Source organism: Tetrao urogallus (assembly GCF_951394365.1).
Source record: "Tetrao urogallus genome assembly, chromosome: Z".
Taxonomy (NCBI): Eukaryota; Metazoa; Chordata; class Aves; order Galliformes; family Phasianidae; genus Tetrao; species Tetrao urogallus.
In genome coordinates this window covers 518251-538183 of record NC_136816.1, presented here as the reverse complement: position 1 = coordinate 538183, position 19933 = coordinate 518251, and the positions used below count along the sequence as shown (strand labels likewise).

The window sequence follows — 19933 nt, the reverse complement described above, 5'->3', positions numbered from 1 at the left end:
AAGATCCACGGCTGTGGAAAGTGCTGCTCTTGAGGAGACCCCATGGCACAACACCTGAAAAGTGCTTCTCCTACTCAGGCAGTCTCCGGTGCAGCTCTATCAGTGCTCCTTGGCACACGTGGGGAATTGGTGCTCGGGTTTGTATAGCAGCTCTCTTGCACTGAACTGTTCCTTGTCTCCTGAGGGATCACGCTGAGCTTTGAATAACTCTGTCAGAGTCCTGAATTATGGCAGTAACTGCACCAATGCCAGGAGCATTCGTGCAGGCCAACAAACTCGCAGACGCTTTTTCATCTGACACAGCAAAGGTTTTCAGTGTTCAAATAAATCCTGATGATTTCTAGGAAGTTTCCAACCACCGAAGTGCCCAGAAACATTTTCTTTCTGTTTTCCAATAGCTACAAACAATTCCCTGTCAGGTAGAGGTTTGGGCAGAGGCCTCCCTCCCCCGGGGTTGATAATACAGGCACTGTAACAAGGTCAACATGATAATTAGTCAAGCACTGATCTTTTGTGCATAATTTCCTTATCAAGTATGGGGCCTGACCCACTTAATGCACGACATTTTGCACCTCCCAGTGGAACTCACGACCACCAAAGGCCCCTTGGAAGAGCCCTATTTTAACACAGCACACACACGCAGTATTTAATCTGTACAGCAATTCTAGGAATAGGGGGACACTTGGTGGGAATTGTGTGAAACTTCACAAATGCTGGATGTAAATCATGTGTGCTTTGCTCCTGGGCACGCTCATCAGGTGGAGCAATCACCCATGCACCTGGAGCTATAACAAGGAACGCCTGCCTCTTCATGCTACACTGCTGTTTCATTCGCTTTGCTTGGTAACGTGACAAACGCATCGAATGCTCTCTGGGCACGAAGCACAGGTCTTTCTGCAACTAGCCAGCATTGATAACTAATTAACAAACATCTTCCAGTAGCTTCTATTACTATCAGAGTATGGCTCATTGAGCATCAAGAGAAAATGAAGCACAGAATCTGGCCTTCCACAGGACAGAATGGCAGCACTGTGCGTACAAGGAGAGCTCAGCAGAACTCCCAAGCACAGGCATCTCTCTTGGTTTCGGGTTTTGTTTTTAGCTCAGCACCCTGCAGCATTCCCTCCCATCTCATTCTGCAGGGATTTTGGATTACTGTGCAGAGTGGGGGCTTAGAAAACAGTTCCTGGTTGTCTTGGAGCTACAGACTCGAGCTCTTTCATTCACACTCACTTCCCAGTGCTGAGCACTAACAGAGAGCGAATTAAGCAATTGAGGCACACTACGGTTCATTCCCATCCCAGACCGCCTCTGGGATGGCTGGGCAATGGGAGCAGGATTGTTTCTGGGCAACCTGTGGGTGCATGGCTGAGGCCTGGAGCTGGCTGGAGGGTGGCATGAGGATGGGGACCAGCTGCTGTGTTGGCAAGGGGTGATCACCCTGCTGCAATGTAAGCTCTGAGCAGAGAGCCAAGAGCTGGCAGCCACTGTTCAAGCTGCCCCATCTGCCTGGTGAGGCTGGTGGTGATAGACAGCACCTGGAAGTGGGCAATGGGCACTGAGATCCCGCTGTCATCACCATCACCGTGCGGTGTGTGCACAGCAATTTCAGTGCATCAAAGTACTGTGTAACACCAAACACCCTCAGCAAAGTGTTAAACATTGAAACCTCCCTGTATGGGCTATCTAGAAGATCCTGGTCAGTGTGCTGCTGGACTTTGATGGGTACTGGCCAGGGAAGAAAGGAGCTGAGTGGCACAGATGAATGGGTACAAGAAAAGCATTCAAGCAAAGCCACTCTCATCCTCATACGTGTGTCACAGATGGGGAAGATGAAGATGTGGTCACAGAGATGGCCAGCTGAGAGCACCCACTCGGAGCTGGGGCAGGACCAACCCCTGGTGGCTCCCAGCACTTTGCACTCAGTGACCAGGTGGCTGCATGCAGGGAATGCACTTTTTGATCTTAGAGGTCTATTCCTACAGTAACAATTCTGTGATGCTCTAATTCCAAGTATCCAGCTGCAGAACCCACAGCACTGTTGTCTTCTGGGGCCTAGTCTCATGCTGTCTTGCTCTGCTTGCACTCATGGCTTTTTCCCTTCCCAATGCTCTCTCCAGTCCTCCTGGGGCAGCGGGTGTGCAGCTGGGTGGTACTCAGCTGATCTCTGGGGTTAAACTGCAGCACTATTCTCCGTGGCCACAAACTCAGTTTGCCATATGGGCATTTAAGGTGAGGTTTTGTCTACTCCCATTTCCCTGGAACTAGGAGCTTCAAAAATGCTGAGTCTTGCACAGCTCAGGTCTATCAGCATCTGGCTGCCCTGAAGCCAAGCTGCAAGGCAAGTGTGCTCACTGACAAACAGAGCTCACGGAAAGGATGTAGAACAGCTCTGCTGTTCCATCCTTTCTGGAGTGCCAGCAGCACCTGCAAGTCACTTATGCCCTTCCTTCAAGGTTCTCTAGACCAGCTTAGCACCTGTTGGGCAAACTGGTAAGCGTGCTGCCTGCCATGCAGCCCTGTGCACTGCAGCTGTGTGGCAGCTGGCAAAGGAGAAATGCCCCTGTGGACACCCAGCACACATGCCTTCAGAGAAAGATTTCCAATGGACTGTTTTCAAATGCATGTTGAAATCCTCCTTCCAGTGCCACACAATGACACAATGTCTCAGACACCATTTGTTCCTCTGAAGGAAACGGTATCATCTTGGTACACTTCCCCAAGCGTAAATTCACAGCTTGGGCAGGGTGCTGCTGAGGGCAGGAGAACAGCACTCCAATTCTCCTGTATGGGAGAGACAGACTACAGCACAGTGAAGCCCCAGATCCTTGAAATGTGCTCATCAGTGCTCCTCCCGAGACTTGGCACCTGCCCACTTCTTCTTTTGCACTAACACATGCCATCACAAGCATGAGTGAAAACTGAGGCAGGAATTACAGAGGGCAGGAGAACTTCCCCCTGGCGGAGGAGGCTCTGGAGAAACACTGCTCTCTACAACCACCTGCAAGGAGATTGTGGCGAGGTGGCGGTCGGCCTCTGCTCCCAGGTAACAGTGATGGGATGAGGCGACGGCCTCAAGTTGTGCCAGGGAAGGGTCAGGTTGGATGTTCTCAGGAAAAACTTCTCAGACAAGGTGATCAAGCACTGACAACGGCTGGTGGGGTCACTGCCCTTGGATGTGTTCAAGGAACACATGCAGATGTGCAGACTGCCACTGAGGGACGTGGTCAGTGGTATAGTGAGGGTGGGCTGGGTTTGACTTGGGGATCTTAGGGTCTTTTCCAACCTCAACAATTCCATGGTGCTGTGATTCTGGATGAAAGCTGAGAGCTCCAGTACAAAGCTGAGGGGCCATTCTCACACTCACCAAAAGCACCAGCATTCACCTGCCCCGCTTACAGGCACTCGTGACGCCAGCGCCTGGAGGCCTGTCCTTCCCAAGTGAAAGGCACACACCACTGTCACTGCTTCTCTTTAATAGCTACAGCGCAGTTCTCTTGCTGCAGACACTGTTGACTCCTCAGCTGCAGAGCAGGGGCGCAGTACCCACCCGCCTGCTCCGCCAGGCTGGCCCGTGATGCTGCATCCGTCATGGCGACCTGGTGGCGATGCAGGCGCAGCCCTCACAGCAGCAGCTCGTGGGGCATGGACTCGCCTCGCAGGCCGGCCAGCAGGTTGTCAGCAGCCAGCACTGCCATGGTGCTCCGTGTAGCATAGGTGGCACTCCCGATGTGCGGCAGGATCACTGTGGGCAAAGAAAGGGTCACGGCGTGGCCGCACGCTCGCTGCCCTCACGCTGCTTCCCACTGCCCCAGGGGTGTGCAAGCAGAGGGTCCTCCATCAGCTGCTTTGATGGAGCTGGCAATGAGCATGCTGCTGCCACACACATCTGACAAACAAAACTAACTCATTTACGGGTGAAGGCCAGCAGGCAGCAGCGCTCCTCCTTTCTGTATTCAGACGTGGTACTCAGCTTCCTGTACCATAGTTTGTGGCAGATGACAGAGAAACATGCAGAAATTCTCACTCTGCAGCCTCACTACTGAGCATCTCCACTTTCCTACAGGTACAAACCAATGCATACGGGGGCAGAAGCCCGAGAACAGTTCAGAATATCGGGACCTGCAGGCTCCTGGGTATGCAGGAAAGGTACGTGTGATGGCAAACAGCCCCTACAGACTGCAGAGCTATGGCACAGTCAGGGCAGGGATTTTTATTTTAACAAAGCTCAGAGACAGAAAAAAGCTGTGTGACAGAAACACAGGATGGGTGAGAGCAGCACGGACCTCTGGGCCATCTGTCCCAACCCCTGCTGCAGCACAGACTCCCAGGCGGGTTGTCCAGGCAGCTTTTGGTGATCTCTGGGGACGGAGACCTCCACAACCCCTCTGGGCAACCTGTGCCACTGCTCTGTCACCAGCAAAACACAGCCCACTCCTTTTAGCAGTGGTAAGAAACATGCCAAAGTTGCTTTAATGGCACATGATTAGAATAGTAGCAATGATTGGGTTCTTGCTCAAGTTAGAGAAAAGCCTGCACTGCAATCTCTGTCCATTTTATAACAGTCAGCACCTTAGGGGATGCAGAAACACAAATACCTGACACACTGCTGAGTGTGGGAGGTGGGAATTGGGCTCTGCCCCCAGATAACAGTGACAAGATGAGGGGTGGTGGCTTCAAGTTGTGCCAAGGGTGGTTCAGGTTGGATATTAGGACAAACTTCTCAGAAACTAATGGAACAGGCTGCTGAGGGAGGTGGTAGAGTCACCTTCCCTGCAAGTGTTCAAAATGGAGATGTGGGACTGAGTGATACGGTTTGGTGGGGATGGGTTGATGGTTGGACATGGTAATCTTAGTGGTCTTTTCCAACCTTAACGACTGTGCGACACTATTATTTCAGAAATGGACATCCAGACATGGGCACGTCCACATTTTCCTCCTGACCTCCCAACGATTTGTTTACTGAAGAGATTTTTCCTCATCCAAAAATGTCCTTCCTTGACAGAGGCATTTTGCTGCCGTCTGAACCCTCACACAGAATATTGGTCCTTCAGATGAAGGCATACACACAGGGTTTCAGGTTTAGGCTGCAGCATGACCAAACCAAGCACTTGGGTGCACAACAGGATATTGTCCATTGGCTCGGAGCAGAGCAGGTTGACTGGGTGAAGCACGGACAGCTAGGTGGAAACAAGCACCCTGCCATGCTAACAGCAACAAAGCTGGAAAAAAACAGAGTTACTCTGTGCTTAGAAACCATTCTTTCCTCTCTGTTCCATTTCTGCCTGTTTTCTGCCTCTAGGTCTGCCTTGCCTGTAACTGACAGCAGCACCTGCTCATATTAAATTCCTTTATGAATTTCAGCCCAGCTCATGGAATGCATTTGAAAAAGGTTAAAAGACACGCCAATCTCAATTGCTTTCTGGACTACTGAAATACCTCCCTAGCTTATTTTAGATTGCATTGATAAGGTCTTTAACAGCTCTCCACACTGCACAACTGTTACCTAGAAGCTGCTTAAATACATGATTTTCCTTTCTGCCACAAACACTGAAGCTCTTGTTCACCATCTTCAAGCCCCCAAGGAAATGAGCCAGCAGGTCCTCCGCCTTGACAGCAGAGGTGGCTCCCCAAGCAGGAGGAGGCAGGGCAGGGCCAGGGTGGCCAAACACATCACTTACCACAGTTCCTGAGTTTGAGCAGAGGGTGATCAGTGGGCAGCGGCTCCGGCGTTGTGACATCCAGGCCTGCAGCCGCAATTTGGCCACTGACCAATGCATCATACAAATCTTCCTGGTTCACCACAGCCCCTCTGGAAAAAAACAGGGAGATGGGCTCGCACAGCTCCCACGTGGTGAAGCAAGTCCCTGCGGTCATCTGCACTTCCATCCACTGTGGCTGGACACGGGGCCCTGGGCAGGCACAGCGCCTGTCCCCCCCAGTCAACTTATCCTGACTCTGTCTGGATCCCAGAGCCCTCACAAAGGAGGGGGTGGGCTGCAGGGTGGGCAAACGGCCCTTCTGGCTGCAGCACGCTGACTGCACACGCTGCCTGGCCTCACAAGGTGCACCCTCAGCTGGCTCAGCCACCACAGCCACAAGCAGGCTGCCACAAGACGGGGCTGCTGTCACCTGCTCGTGTTGATGAACACAGAGGTCTTCTTCATCTTGCTGAAGAAATTCTTGTTGCACATTCCCTGGGTGTCGGGAGTCAAAGCACACGTCACGATGACGAAGTCCGACTCCTGGGCCAGCTTTGTGACTGGGACTGGGAGGAGAAACACAGATCACAGCTCTGCTCACAGCCATCACCAGGATGCCTCTGCAGCCCTTCTAACACATAAGGAACACCAGAGAGAGAATGCTGCCCTGCAAAGGCTGTGCCAACCTTTTTCTACAGATGGAGAGACACAGGTCAGGCAGACATGAAATGAACTGCACAGAGATGCTGCTACAGATACAATTATGGTGCTTTGTTTTCACATCAAAATTTATCCAAAGTGAAATCTAACAACTTCAGATGTCTGTCCCAAAGGCGGGCTCAGACTGTTTTTCATGTTCACACAACAAAGTACTGCCATGACAGTTTATACCAACACTAAATCTCTTTCCACATTACAAGCTCTGACTCATGCAACTTCCACTCTTGGGCCAGAGAGCAACAGCTTCCTCTGAGCAGTGGAAAACACAAGGAGCAGAACAAGGTCTAGCAATGACCATGCAACAAGAGTACAAACTGGAAATGTGCGAGCTTTGGATTGAAAAATTAGCACTTGATGCAGGACTTGGGACTCCAGCAGGCCTGCAGAGAGGTCCTGTGTGCCAGCTGAGGTACTCCCAGGATCTGCTGGACCGTCACATCCGCTTTAGAGCAACAAGTTAAGGACTGTGTTTGTTTCCAGCAAACCATCCGCCATCAGCAACCAACAATGATCAGTCCCTGCCCACCCTCCCTGATGGGGCACATTGCAGTATCTCACAGGGTCAACCGTCAGACTCCTCTGGTACCTTTGCAGCGGTTCAGCCCAGATATACTGAGCACTCTGCTGAGCACTGACATCCCCTGTGACTCATGTGCTGCAGGTGGCATCTCCAAGCTGTATCAGACATGCTGCTTCCTGCCCTGCATTTGAGGACTGTTGGTTTCATTCATTTTTCTTACCAAACTCAGCTTGAAACTCTGCAGCATTCTCTGGTTTCGGCTGACTTCCAGTGTACAAAAAGTTCTTGACCCCAAATGGCTTCAGACGGCGGGCAACTGCCTGCCCTAGAAACGAGAAAGAAAATGCTGTGCACCCTTCAGCATGCAGATGGTTTAGCTGCAAGCCAAGCAGCTCGTGCAAGACAAATCTTGCCCAAGGGTCTCTGCGGTGTGCCTAGTCAGGACTGCTCCTGTGAGGCTGCTTTGTGTGGTACACGTTGTGTGTGGGGTGGATGCCTTCTGCAGCTCCTCAAGGGAGCGAATGCTCAGCCCTAGGATATCAAACCTGAAGCCACTTTAGGCAGCAAGCCAAAACGTGAGGAAAGAAAGAGCAATCTGCTGACAAAGTGAACAGCTGAACGGGTCCTGTACTTTGTCAAGCTTTCTGTTTGCTTAACTGAAAACCAAGAGGCCAATGTCCAGTTTGCTGTAGCATTTGGGTATGGTGGATGCATGTGAATGAGTAAAAAGCTTTAAGAGTCATGCCTGATGGATCAAGAGCTGCTCAGAGAGGCTCCACCAAGCCTTCCTTGCTGTTCTAATAGATTCCAAATAAGTGAGCACAGGGAACAAACCTGGGCTGAAACTCTGAAAGCAGCCTGATGTCAGCAGGGGCACACACCTGGTGCAGGACACACGCTTACCTATTCTTCCCAGACCTATGATGCCCACCGTACTTCCAGACAGTCCATAGCCACACATCCACAAGGGCTTCCAGGTTGTCCAGCCACCGCTAGTGGAGAGAGTGAGAAGGAAACTGATGTTAATAAAGCAGCAGTGGAAGACCTGCCTCAAAACACAGGACTTGGGCAAGAAAATCATGAACCACAACAGTGTAGAAGGCGAACTTGACCGCCACTGGCGGGTGATGTGCACCCTGCTTCAAGCCCGTGGTCTGCAAGAGTCTGCTCTAACTGCAAGTATGCAGCAGCAGCCTCAGGGCTGGCTGAAATGACGCTGCTGAGCACAGCCCTGGGACAAATGCTGGGCAGTCAGCTCTGGCCACGTCCCCAGGAGCCCAGAAAGGACAGAGTGGCTCTCAACCACCGATCACCCATGTATCCACAGCATGCACAAAAGTGCTCGGAGGACGCTTCTGCCCCTTTAGCAGCCCTTGAATGCAGGACTGCTGTGGGCTCTGTTACCCTGCACGACTTTCAGTGCCAGCGTGGTGGAACACCAGCTTCAGCCCCATGCCATTTGTCGGGCTTCAGGCGCATTCTCCCACAGTGCCCGACTCTCTGCAGCCCCGCTCCAGCACACAGCACGCACTCACGTCTTCACCTCCGCGACAGCCTCGGGCAGCCGCCGGCACGTGGCGAGGAGCAGAGCCACCGAGAGCTCAGCGGTGGCATCGGTCAGGACGTCAGGGGTGTAACCCACGCGGATCCCCCTGCAAGGAAAGCACCGGGCTCAGCTCCTCCACGTCAACGCTGCCGACTCTAGCATGCAACCTCTGTTCTTCTGGGAAGACCCCCCCCCCCCCCCCCCCCACAGGAGCGTATGCAGCCGCGGGAGGGCATCCCTCCCGAGCCCTTCCGGCTGGGGCCTCACTGCAGCACAAGGGCACAACCCCCCTCGGGGCTCCAAGTTCTGGGGTGCAGGGGATGGACCGCAGCCCCCCGCCCTCCGTTCCCGGCTGGACAGGGAAGGGCGCAGTGACGAAGCCGCGCGCACCCGACGCGGCCGCACGGCACCGAGGTTACCGCTTCTTGATCTCGTCCAGGGCGAGGTGATCGAACCCCACGGACATGGTGCTGATGACTTTCAGGCTCGGCCCTGCAAAACACCGCCGCTGCAAAACAGCTGCGCACCGACTCCCCCCGCCCAGCCCCGGCCCGGGGCCGCGCACCCACCGGCGGCGTCCAGCACCTCGGCGTCGATGCGGTCGGACAGGAGGCACAGCAGCCCCTGTTTGCCCGCAACCCCCGCCAGCAGCTCGCGCCGCGGGACGGGCTCCTCCGAGTCCCACTGCTGCACGCGGCACCTGCGGGACGCGGCCGTCAGCGGAGCCGGACTTCATCCAGCATCCCGCATTCCCCCGGCCCGGCCCGGCCCGGCGCTCACCCCGCCGCCTCCGACAGGACCCGCATTCCCTCGGCCGGGATCCGCCGCGTCACGAACACCGCCATGGCCCGGCGCATGGCCGCCCCGCAGCGCCACCGCACGGCCCGCGGGGAGCCCGGCAGCACAGGAGGCCGGGCAGAGGGCTCGGCGAGCAAGTGAGCGGGCGGGCTCCTCCCTTCGGCGGTGCGGGAGCCCTCGCTGAGCTTGGTTAAGAGGGCCGTGGCCGGAACTTCCCGTGCAAAACAAATCCCGGGGGGGCAGAAATATCAGACGTTCTGTTTCTGTGGTGTGGTGGTTGTGCAAATGCACGTGAGTTCTCTGCTCCCGATTGATGGCAGAGCCCGCGGAGAGGAGCAGGGATAACTGTTAGGAGCCCTGCGACCCGCGGCAGAGCCATCACACCATCGCATCACAAAAGGTCACTGCAAAGCCGGGCTGCTTGCGACGAGCACACGGAGAAGCTGTGCAGAGCTGCCCGGCTGCGGGAGCTGTGGCAGATCTGCGGTGCAGATGGCTTGGTGAGCAGGGTAAGCAGATGGAGGAACAGACTAGGCATGCAGACACACTCACGCACGTGTCTATCTATACGTGGCCTTGGGCTCCATTAGGATCTCCTCGAATCCCTTGCTGCCTCCACGAGCCCGAGTGTGCTCTCTGGAAGCTCTGAGGCTGCCACCAGCTGCTGCCCTCTAGAGCAGTGAGCTCTGTCTTTGCCGCCCCAGTGATGGTGATGATGTCCTTCACGCAGGAGGGACTCCTGGAGCTGCTGTAGGATGTACATTACCACCCAGCACCACCCCCAGACAGCACCGCCTGGTGCAGCGGGATGCTGTGTCACCAGCGTTAGATGATGACAACCTGTGCTGCTCTTGGTGGGCCTGGGTGCATCCCTGTGCCACTTTGCTGCTCTCATCCAGCCCTCCCCACACCCAGGTTGCCTGCTGGGCTGCATCTTCCTCGCTTTTCAGCTCCCGAGCCTGCGTGCAAGCACAGCTCTGTGATACAGGAGGCACGGCGGGGCTGTGGGGTGGACCCAGCCAGTACCTGTGTCTCCTAGCTGAGCACACCCAGCTCACAGCAGGACTGGAATTATTGGCTGAGCAGAACAGACGGCTCCACCTGCAGCCCCAGCGTTCATCTCCTACTCCCCCTGCCCAGATGCCTGAAGCACTCAGGGCACTCCAGTCTGACACACGGCCTGCACAGCAGGGCTGACCCGCTGCCTGCTGCCTGCATGGAGGAGGATTGCTGCCACTGGCAGGGCTTCTGCCCTGCATCACCACGTTGGAGATACGGGCTGTCACTGCCTGATGGAGGCTTAGCGAGAGAGCTGGAGAGAGCCGGAGTGTGCAGCTGTCTGATCTCAATGGCTGTTTTGTAGTAAACCCAGAGAGCAGAGACTCGCAGTGCTTTTCTCTGGCACAAATCATCTGTGCTGTGTGAGCTATCAGCTTATCTAACAAGTCTGTATTCTGCCGGTGGGATTTTCCTTTATCACGATGCACGCCTGCTCCTGCCGTCAGCATGCTGTCAGATTAGGCCAGCAGAGGCCATTGTACTTTTTCATAATTGCTTGAAATTTCATTGTGCCATGTGGAGCTGAGTTATCATTAGCACTGACATCTCCCTCTCTTATCAGGGAGAATTCATGTCAGCATGTGTGCTGTCCAGCATATCCCTGCACTGCCGCTGCTGCAGGGTGCTGGATCCTTTCCCTTTCCCCTCCGGCCACCCTGTCCTGCTGCTGGAGGTGATGTGTGGCTGCTGTGGGGTGCTGTGGGCAGCTACTGAAAATAACAAAATTTTGGCCGGGTCATTCCATACATATGGAATGAAAAGTTTCACATATGTATGTGCAAAACTATAAAGGCTGTAAATAGAAGAGTTCTGGAATTGGCTTTTTGCCTGTTTTAACTGCAAAAGCATACAGGTCCTGCTGAAATGCTGCTGGGTCCGGCTGTCCTGCCCAGCACGCGCAGTGCAGGATGCATAGAACGCAGTTCTGTGCACATCCCTCAGGAGAGCTCTGCAGGGCACTGCAGCCCAGAGTTGCTCCCACTGCTGTGTCCCACCAGCACTGCCCACCAGGCCATCCTGCACAGCCCAGCACTCTGGCTCTCTGTGTGACCACCTGCTGCCTTCTGGAGGATGCACCACGCGGCCCTAAGCAGTGCAGGAACCCTTTCCTCTCCTTGGTTTTACCCAGATGCCATTCAGCCCAGTGTGTCATTATTCCTGTCCCATGAGACAACCTGGACAGAGGTTCCCAGTCTCTTCTTCCTGCTTTTACAGCAGTATTGCACACAGGTGTGTCTGCATGTACACACCTGCTGGTGCCGGCGTCCTGCCTGCACCTGGGCACCTGATGGGTGCAGTCCTCTCTCTCTGCCAGTTCTGTGTTGGACAGTTGCGCCTCAGGAAGGCTCTGAAGCAAAACTTTTCTGAGAGGTAAAATGAGAGAGAGGGGTGGATGCCAACTCCTTTCCTGAGCTGTGCTGGTGGACAGAGCAATGAGCACTGCACAGCACAGCCCATCGGCAGCAAGACGCGTGGTCTTGCTCCATTCTGCCTCACTGTAGGGCCAGAGCTGTCGCTTACAGGGCTGCACCATCCACCTTCTCTGGTAGCAAAGGGGATGAGCTCGGGATGCCAGCAGCTTGCTCTGTGAGTCGTAAGCAGGAGAAGGGTCACGAGGACCGCACCGCTTGACATCGCGGCTGTGAGAAGGGTCAGAAAATCAAAGCCTGTGGGTTAATTTGCTATGCAGCTGCCTCTGGCACTGCCGGCCCTTTGTCCTTTGGTTGCCAGGTAGGTTGAGGGTTTTGCAGAGCTCCCCGGGGTGCTGCAGGCCTTGTAGGGACCCCTTGTAGGGGTGAGGCACAGGGTGAGGGCCCACAGAGGTAGGCTGGGAGAAAGAGCTCTTTGTGCTGTTGCTCCTTCCTGACACCGTCATCATCTCTGGTGGGGTCACTCCACCAAACAGCTCCTGGCTCCCCGGGATGGCATGCCCATTTTGCAGCACAGGGAAGCACATCACCCCCTCACCAGACCAAGGCTGGGCTTCACCTGCCCTGCAAGCCCCCATCCAGTCCCTGTCTGAGCATTTCCTGCTGCCGTCCTGACCCCTGGCACTCAGCAGAGGGAATCCTCTCCTCCATCAGTAAGAATCCATCCATGTGCCAGGGCCGGTTACCTGCGGCAGGGCTGGGGAGAGGGACTTGACGCAGCACAGGAAACAGGCTGCTGCTGACAATGGAGCAAAGAGAGAGCAGCAGGCAGATGGCGTGAATATTAGTGCATGGAAATGACGAACACTCTGAGAATTTCCCAGCGCACTCCTGGCTGGCTTGGGCCCGCTTTTATAATTAATTTATGGAAAGCACCTAAGTTGGGAATAAACACCATCTCACAAATCCCTCCTAATCTCCGCCTGTATTTTGGAGCGATACCCTGAAGGTATAGTTTCTTACAATGATTAAACTGTTTTCCTTTTCAGAATTAAAAAGGGCTTTTTTTTCATGCGATTGAACAGAGCATTAGTTGTCAGGACCAAACGCAGACCTGTTTTAGATGCAATCCATTGTTGCGAATGCCCGGATGGGGTATTTCTCCCCCAGGCTGCCGGATGCCAAATCTGTCACTGTTTCCATTTTGGATTCATGTATTTTAAAGCAAAATGTGATTTGATGCGTTGCCAGTCACCTGATGGCTCAGAAGCACTCTGGCATTAGCATAAATCTGGGAACTTCCTTTAGAAAAGAGATGTAATTTTCATTGAGCTGTTGCTTCTCATTGGTGATGGAAGCAAAACCCCCTCCCTGGGGCAGGATGTGCAGAACATGCCTGGGAAGGTGTCTGCGATGAGGATGTGGGACGTGTGCATGCCACTGGGTCTCTGGGCTCATGCAGGCACTGCAGCACGCTGTTCCATGCAGCCTTGTGTGCCAGAGGAAGCCTGCAAAGACCCAGGCTCAGCTCTGCATTTGGCTGCTGCCTGCGGAGAGGCTCCCACCACAAGCCTGAGGGGCTTCTGATGGCTGCAGCCATGGGCAGACCAGGGCATCTGCATGGAGCTGGGAGCTGGGGCTCCTCCGGCAGTGAGATCCAGGCAGCATCTGAGGGCATGGGGTGGGTTCTGCAGGGAAGGAGAGGCCTTTATGTTACCTTGTGTGCCTTATCAAGTCCTGACACGGAAATCAAGGTAGGAATTATGCTGGGCGCAACCTGTCCCTCTGATTTGGCCTCTGTGGCTCAGTCGTGCACAGGGAAAGCCTTTTCCTTGTTCCCTCCAGCACCATCTCCTTGTAATGGCTAATGGAAAAACACTGCAGCAGCGCAAGATCCTCTTACTCTCATAAACACAATGACAAGGCTAATCTGCAGCAGGAGCGGGTGCCCAGCCGCACGTCTCGGCTGAGTGCCTCCCTTGGATGTGCTTTGAGTCGGGCAGGTGTCAGAGCAGGAGGCAGCTGGGAGCAAAGCCCAGGCCTGGGTGCCCGCTCTGTGCTGCCGCCTGTGTGCGCTCGGCTATGGCCTTGCAGGAGCCCAGCGGCTCTGTTCTATGCATAGGAGTGCTGGGTTTTAAGGCGCCTTTTCTGTTGCTTTGGGAAAAAGAGAGCACGAGGAAGATCAGGTGTGGCCTTTGCATCTGGAACACCACAGCCGTAATTAAAATGCTCTGGAAAGTGTTTCACTCCTACAAAGTAAGAAACGGTTTTGAATATTTTGCCCCATTAATTGCACGTTAGTTAAACGCGTGTTTTTATAGCATGGATTTTCGCCCACGTGCAGTTCACAAACCTGCATGTTTAAAAATGCATTATACCCTTTAATGCACAGTAATTATTAGGTAGAAAAAGATGTTTTCTGGGCTCAAGAGGCAACAGAAGGAGGTGATGGCAGGGTGCTGCACCGGCCCTGCCTGCATCGGGACAAGTGGTGGGTGCCTTTCCGTCAGGGTGACCGTGTTGTGTTCAGCAAAAGCTTAAATCTGATCAGGCATGGGAAGCAGTACCACCAGCATTTGGGATAGAGCAGGCCGTTCCTGCCATGGCTTCAGTGCTCCAGCAGGCTGTGCTTTTCCCAGTCTCCAGCCACCAAGGCAGCCACGAGCCTGCTTCTCCCACAGCGTGGAGGGGGCAGCCAGCGTGCGCGCAGCGTCCTCCACAGCTGCTGTGCCTCACTGTCTGGGAATCCAAAGGATCTCCACATGGCAGCGCCTGGGGGAGTGCAGGAGAGGCAGGAGGGAGCGGCACTGCAGGGCGTTCTCTGGGGCACCAACATTTAGCGTTGTGTGGGTGATACGCCTGCTCTTGTTCCTCTTGGGAAGACCTGCCTTGATGGCCTTCCTGACAGAACAGCCAGAGGTCCAGGTGACTGCAAGCCACCGCATGAGCTCAGCTGCCTCAGTCCGGAAGCAATACAGTCATGGAATGGTTTGATTGGAAGGGATCCTTAAAGATCATCTAGCTTTGAACTCCTGCCATGGGCAGGGACACCTTCCACTAGACCAGGCTGCACAAAGCCCTGTGCAACCCGGCCTCGAGCCCTTTTAGTAAAGAGACTCTCTGGGCAGCCTCTGGGCCTCACACTTACGGTGACTGTTTTCCTCACATCCAATCTGAAACTACCCTCTTCAGTTTAAAACCATCACTCTCTGTCTTGTCATTACAGATCCTGGTAAACAGGCATTCTTCAACTGTCTTACAAACCTCCTTTCCGCACTGAAAGGCCACAGTGAGGTCCCCCCAGAGCCTTCCCTTTTCCAGGCTGAACAAGTCTCGCTCCCTCAGCTTTTCTCTGCAGGACAAATATTGAATGGTATTGGTCCCAACACAGACCCTTGAGTGACAGCACTTGTTACTGCTTTCCATTTGGACGCAGAACCTCCGACTCATTGGATGCAGCCATCTAGTGAATTCCTGATCCATCTTACAGTCTATCAATTAAAATAATCTCTCTCCCATCTAAATACATGAATATTGCAGGAGACCACATAAAAGGTCTTGCAGAAGCTGAGTTAGATGACAACCAGCTCTTCACTTTCCCACTGATGCAGTCAGCCCATTGTGGAAGGCGGTATATGAATCAGGCATGATTTGCCCTTTGTGAAGCCATGCTGTCCCTCTCTAACCATCTCTCTGTCTTTCATGTGCCTTAGCATGACTTCCAGAAGGATCTGCTGTGTGATCTTACCAGGCACTAGTTTAGTCTGGCTGTAGTTGCCAGGACCTTCCCTAGGAGCCTGTTACAAATATCTGTGACACTCCCTTTTCACCTTTCACTGGAGACTTCACCTGGCAGCTGTGAGTTCTCAGATATGACGGGGAGAGGTTCAGCAGCTACATCCGCCGGTTCCCTCAGGACCCTAGGATGTACCTTGCTGGATGCCACGGAACGTTGTGAGTTCAGGTTCCTGAGGCATTTTTTGAATCTCATCTTCTCTTGCAATGCGATTCTTGTGTTGGTTCTCATCCCTCACGGGATGGGATGGGCAGCCATCCCTGGTGCCTTTTGTTTTGAAAGGCTTTGGGGCAGGAGGTCCTGCACCCTTTGCCTGCTGAGAGCTAGGGCAGCTTTCCTGGACCCAGAGGGAAGGGGGCATGAGCCCCACACATGGGGATTCCTGCATGTCCCAGCAGCAGGGTCCAGAGGCAGGAGTGCAGCAGCTCCGTTCGGATGTGGTGCTGCTTTCAGCAGTTGGTCTGTCTGCGGGCTTGTCAGAAACAATGCACTTACTGTACTGTACCAGATTGTACATCTCTGGGTTAATTGTTAAACTATAATACAAAGGACGTTAGGGGTTTGCTGGAGTTAAATTTTAATAGCAAGCCAGCACCCCTTTAATGACATTTTATACATTTAAATTGGGCATGATCCCTTTGGGAACAGTAATTTTATTCATAGAGATTATGTCTAATTTGAATATAAAAACACCACTAAAAAGATATTGGATTTGCTATTTTTCACTTGCAGGAGCTTTGGATTCCAATCTTCCCAACTGACTGGAATGCAGTGGATTAAAAAAAAAAAAAAAGTTAAGGAGAAATAAAAGCCAACAACTCTCATCAAGCACCATCCGTTGCTCCTTGGCACTCTCCACACAGACAGAGGCGTTTGCCTGTTTCCTTCAGCAGAGGAGGTGTCTGTCATCAGGCCTTTCACCTCCCCATCTTTTGGCTGAGCTGCTGCCTCCTGGCAGGTGTCTGGCACCTGTACATCCATCAGGCAGTGCCAACAAACGGCCATAGGCTCAACCCTTTGAAGCAGATTCCTGACAGTTCAGTCAAATTGTCAAGGTAGTTTGGGGAGGGTTAGGATTGGGTTGGTTCAGAGTTAGGCTTTGGGTAAGGGTTAGAATTACATTTAGAATTAGGGTTGGACTAGGATTGGGTTTGAGTAAGGGGGCTATTGTTAGAGTTAGGGCTCACTCCCCCTAGGAAAAGGCAGGGAACCCTGCCGACCCCTTGTTTTGTGAGAGCAGACTGTCTCACTTGTCTTTTCTTACTACTGCAGACTCACAGATTTAAAATCTACTTATGCTGAGGTCACTGCCCACCATAAGTAAAGCAGACTTGCACACAACCAGCCCCAAGGGGAGGGCACGCAGGTGCACCTGGGTGGCTTCTGCAGGCTGCTTCCATAGATCTCTGTCATTCTTGCTCCCAGAGGTGCTGCTCCCAGAGAGCTGTCTGTCTGCTATGCAGTCCATGCCATCAGATTGCTGCTGGGGATGCTGAGCCAGTCTGTGCACGCCCCTGTTCTGGGTGACCCTTGCTGTGCAGTGCACATGCTTGCCCTGCTCAGTGCTGCGGGAGCTGCTGGAGGAGGAGGGCAGTGGGCTCACCAGGGAGGTGTGCCAACGGAACACAGCCCCCCTCCCACCAAGAGACACGAATGGACCAGCAGGGTTTCACCCCCCCTGGGTCCTTGCAAAGGCCCTGAGCACAGCTTGTTACTGGAGCACAGCGCTGTGATGTTGCGAAGTTAGCACAGCGGGTTCTGTTCCACCCTCCCCGAGCAGGGGACATTCCCTTCAGCACAGCGGAGGTGATAACAGTGCTGACACTGACGTGAGCCTCCGCAAGGCTGCAGCCTCATCTCCGAGACAGGATAAACTGTTTGGCCTTCGGACAAGATTATTTCTGTTCGGAACAGGATTGTTATCACTTAATTGAAAATAATTATCCAATGCAAATTGACTTCAAGTTGGCAGGCTGAGTTGAAGAGATTGCACGCTTCCAAGCTGTCCTGAGCGGAGCTGTGCCAGGCTGCACGGGGCAAGGTGAGAGATGGGACTGCCAGTGGAGCTCTGTCTGCACTGCACAGGGTTTTGCCTGTCTGGCCTGCCCTGTGCACCCACCAGGGACACGTGCAGCCCTGTGGCGGGCTCTAGGCCCCCTCACTGCGTGCTGTGAGTTCCATCTGCACAGCACTGCCAACACTGTGCCAGAAGGGCTCCGGTGCAACCAGTGTCCCTGGAGACTGATCCCAAAGGTAATGGGGGGGGTTAATGAGCTGGCACGCTGTCCTTGAGTCTGCACCTGAATTGCTGCATACTTGTGGGGTGTCACAGCTGCACCTGTGTCCTGGGAAGGGGACAGCTGGTGCCACAGGCAGCCTAGTCCTGAGCTGGGGATACAGAAGCCCTCATTGAACCAGACAGAAACAGAATCATAGAGCCTTTTCAACTGGAAGGGACTTCTAAAGGTCATCTAGTCCAGCTCCTCTGCAGTGAACAGGGACATCCACAGGTCCATCGGGAGCTCAAAGCCTGCAGTGCCTCCAGGGGTGGAGCTTCTACCACATCTCTGGGTTCTGAGGTTGCAGTGCCTCACTGTCCTTACTGTACAAAATCCTTCTTCCTTATAGCCAATCTAAATCTCCCCTCCTTAATTTAAAACCATTTCTCCTAGTTCTTTCACAGCAGACCCTGTTGAAGAGTTTGTCCCCTTCTTTCCTTTAGTTCCCCTTTAGAAACCAGCAGGCTGCTCTCAGGTCTCCTGGAGAAGACTCCTGGAGTCTTCTCTTCTCCATCTGTACAGCCCCAACTCTCAGCCTGTCCTTGTAGGAGAGGTTTCCATCCCTAGAATAATTTCTGTGGCCCTCCTCTGCATGTACTCCAACAGCTCCATGTCTCTCCTGTGCTGAGGACTCCACATGTAGGTGCAGTGCTGCTGGTGGCTTTGCACATCCTGCTCTTCCCTCCCATGAGTAAGCAATTGGCCATTGACAGTTCTGCATGTCAGTGTGCTTGCCTGGGAGTTTCCAAGTGTGAGCAGGGCACCCTGCACTGCTCTGCTCCGCACCCTGCACTCCAGGCACGGTGTTCACACTCGGCATGTTGGGAACCCTGTGCCTGCTCTGCTCATCTTTGGCCTCTCCCTTTTCTTTTTTATTTCTGCCTGAATGGGTTCGGATGAGACGAGATCCTCCCTCTGCAGAGGCACAGATCCACTGCAGAACGCCGAGCTTCCGCAGCACCCTTACGTGCTTTGACCTGACTGCTCGGTGCAAGATTAATTAAAAAAATATTTAAACGCAGTTTCATCAGGAGTGCAAAATACTTCTGTGGAAATCTCCATCAGGAGCCAGCAGAAATGAGAGTGTGCTTTACCTGGCAAAGCACAATTAGACAATTAGACAGTCAAATATTGTCCCAGTTAAAGACTATTAATTTTCCTTACATTTGTCATGAATTAATTTTTTTTTTCTGGCTGTATAAACAGTGTTTCATTTATAAATACAACCGTTTCCTTTACACTGAAAAATTAAATTTGCTTTGATAATGAACTGAGGCGCTAATAATCATTTTGCAATGCAAAAAAGTGCAATTACTGCCCGCCATGCCTCACATCAGCACCGACACAAAGCCAGCCTGTGCTCCGGGCAGCACCTGCTCCACGGGAGCTCAGCACAGTGCTGTGCCTCTTCCGACCCTCACCAAAGCCGTGGGTAACACATCTGAGCTGCAACGCCCATACGGAGGGGCACAGGCTTTGCACAACACGTGCAGGCAAAGCTGTGGGACAAAATGAAGGAGCACAGAGCACAGAAAACACAGCAGTGTCCGCTGCAAAGCTCTGAGCACACAGTGGGAGGAGGAGGAGACAGAGCTGTCTTTGGTCACGGGCCGGTATGGAGGTATCTCCTATAAAGTGGGACCTTCAGAGCCAAGCCCTTTGGAACAGAACAGCAACGCATTCTTATGGGACCTCGTGCTTGGGAAGTCTCAGCTCTCAGGAAGAAAGGTGGAGAACAGCTGCAACGAGAGAAGACCCGTCTGCCCGAGGCAGGGCCAGGAGGGCACAGCAACGCTGCCAGCACAGCCCCGCGCTGACGGCACCTCAGTGGCCTCAGCAGTGAATTCTCAAATGTTGGATGCTGCTCCTGCCTGGCGCTTCCTCTGGATGCAGTGTGACGTTGGAGCACATCCCCTTCGTGCCTGTGGCTCAGAGCACTGCTTTGGAGCAGGCATGGCAGCTCCAGGCAGGCATGCAGCACTCTGGCATTGGCAGCCACATTAGGGCAGCTTCCACTACCTGGAATACATCGGTGCTCCCACAGCTCCACGCAGTGCTGCTCAGGCATGCCTGATCAGGTGAAATCCCGGGTGATTCTACCACAGTATGTATAAAGGCATGAGCTATTGTGTGTGCATACGTG

At 53.5% G+C, this 19933-nt stretch overlaps 1 protein-coding gene across 1 annotated transcript; it reads right to left on the bottom strand.

Moving 5' to 3' along the window:
- Positions 1-3552: 3552 nt before the first annotated feature.
- On the bottom strand, positions 3553-9345 carry GRHPR (glyoxylate and hydroxypyruvate reductase; the record flags this gene model as incomplete). The annotated part of the gene is made up of 9 exons (XM_079548495.1): positions 3553-3745; positions 5682-5812; positions 6133-6268; positions 7163-7267; positions 7846-7934; positions 8478-8594; positions 8908-8980; positions 9058-9188; positions 9269-9345. 9 exons carry the CDS (start codon positions 9343-9345, stop codon positions 3624-3626), a joined length of 981 nt encoding a protein of 326 aa, XP_079404621.1. The 3' UTR covers positions 3553-3623.
- Between the last annotated feature and the right edge of the window lie 10588 nt (positions 9346-19933).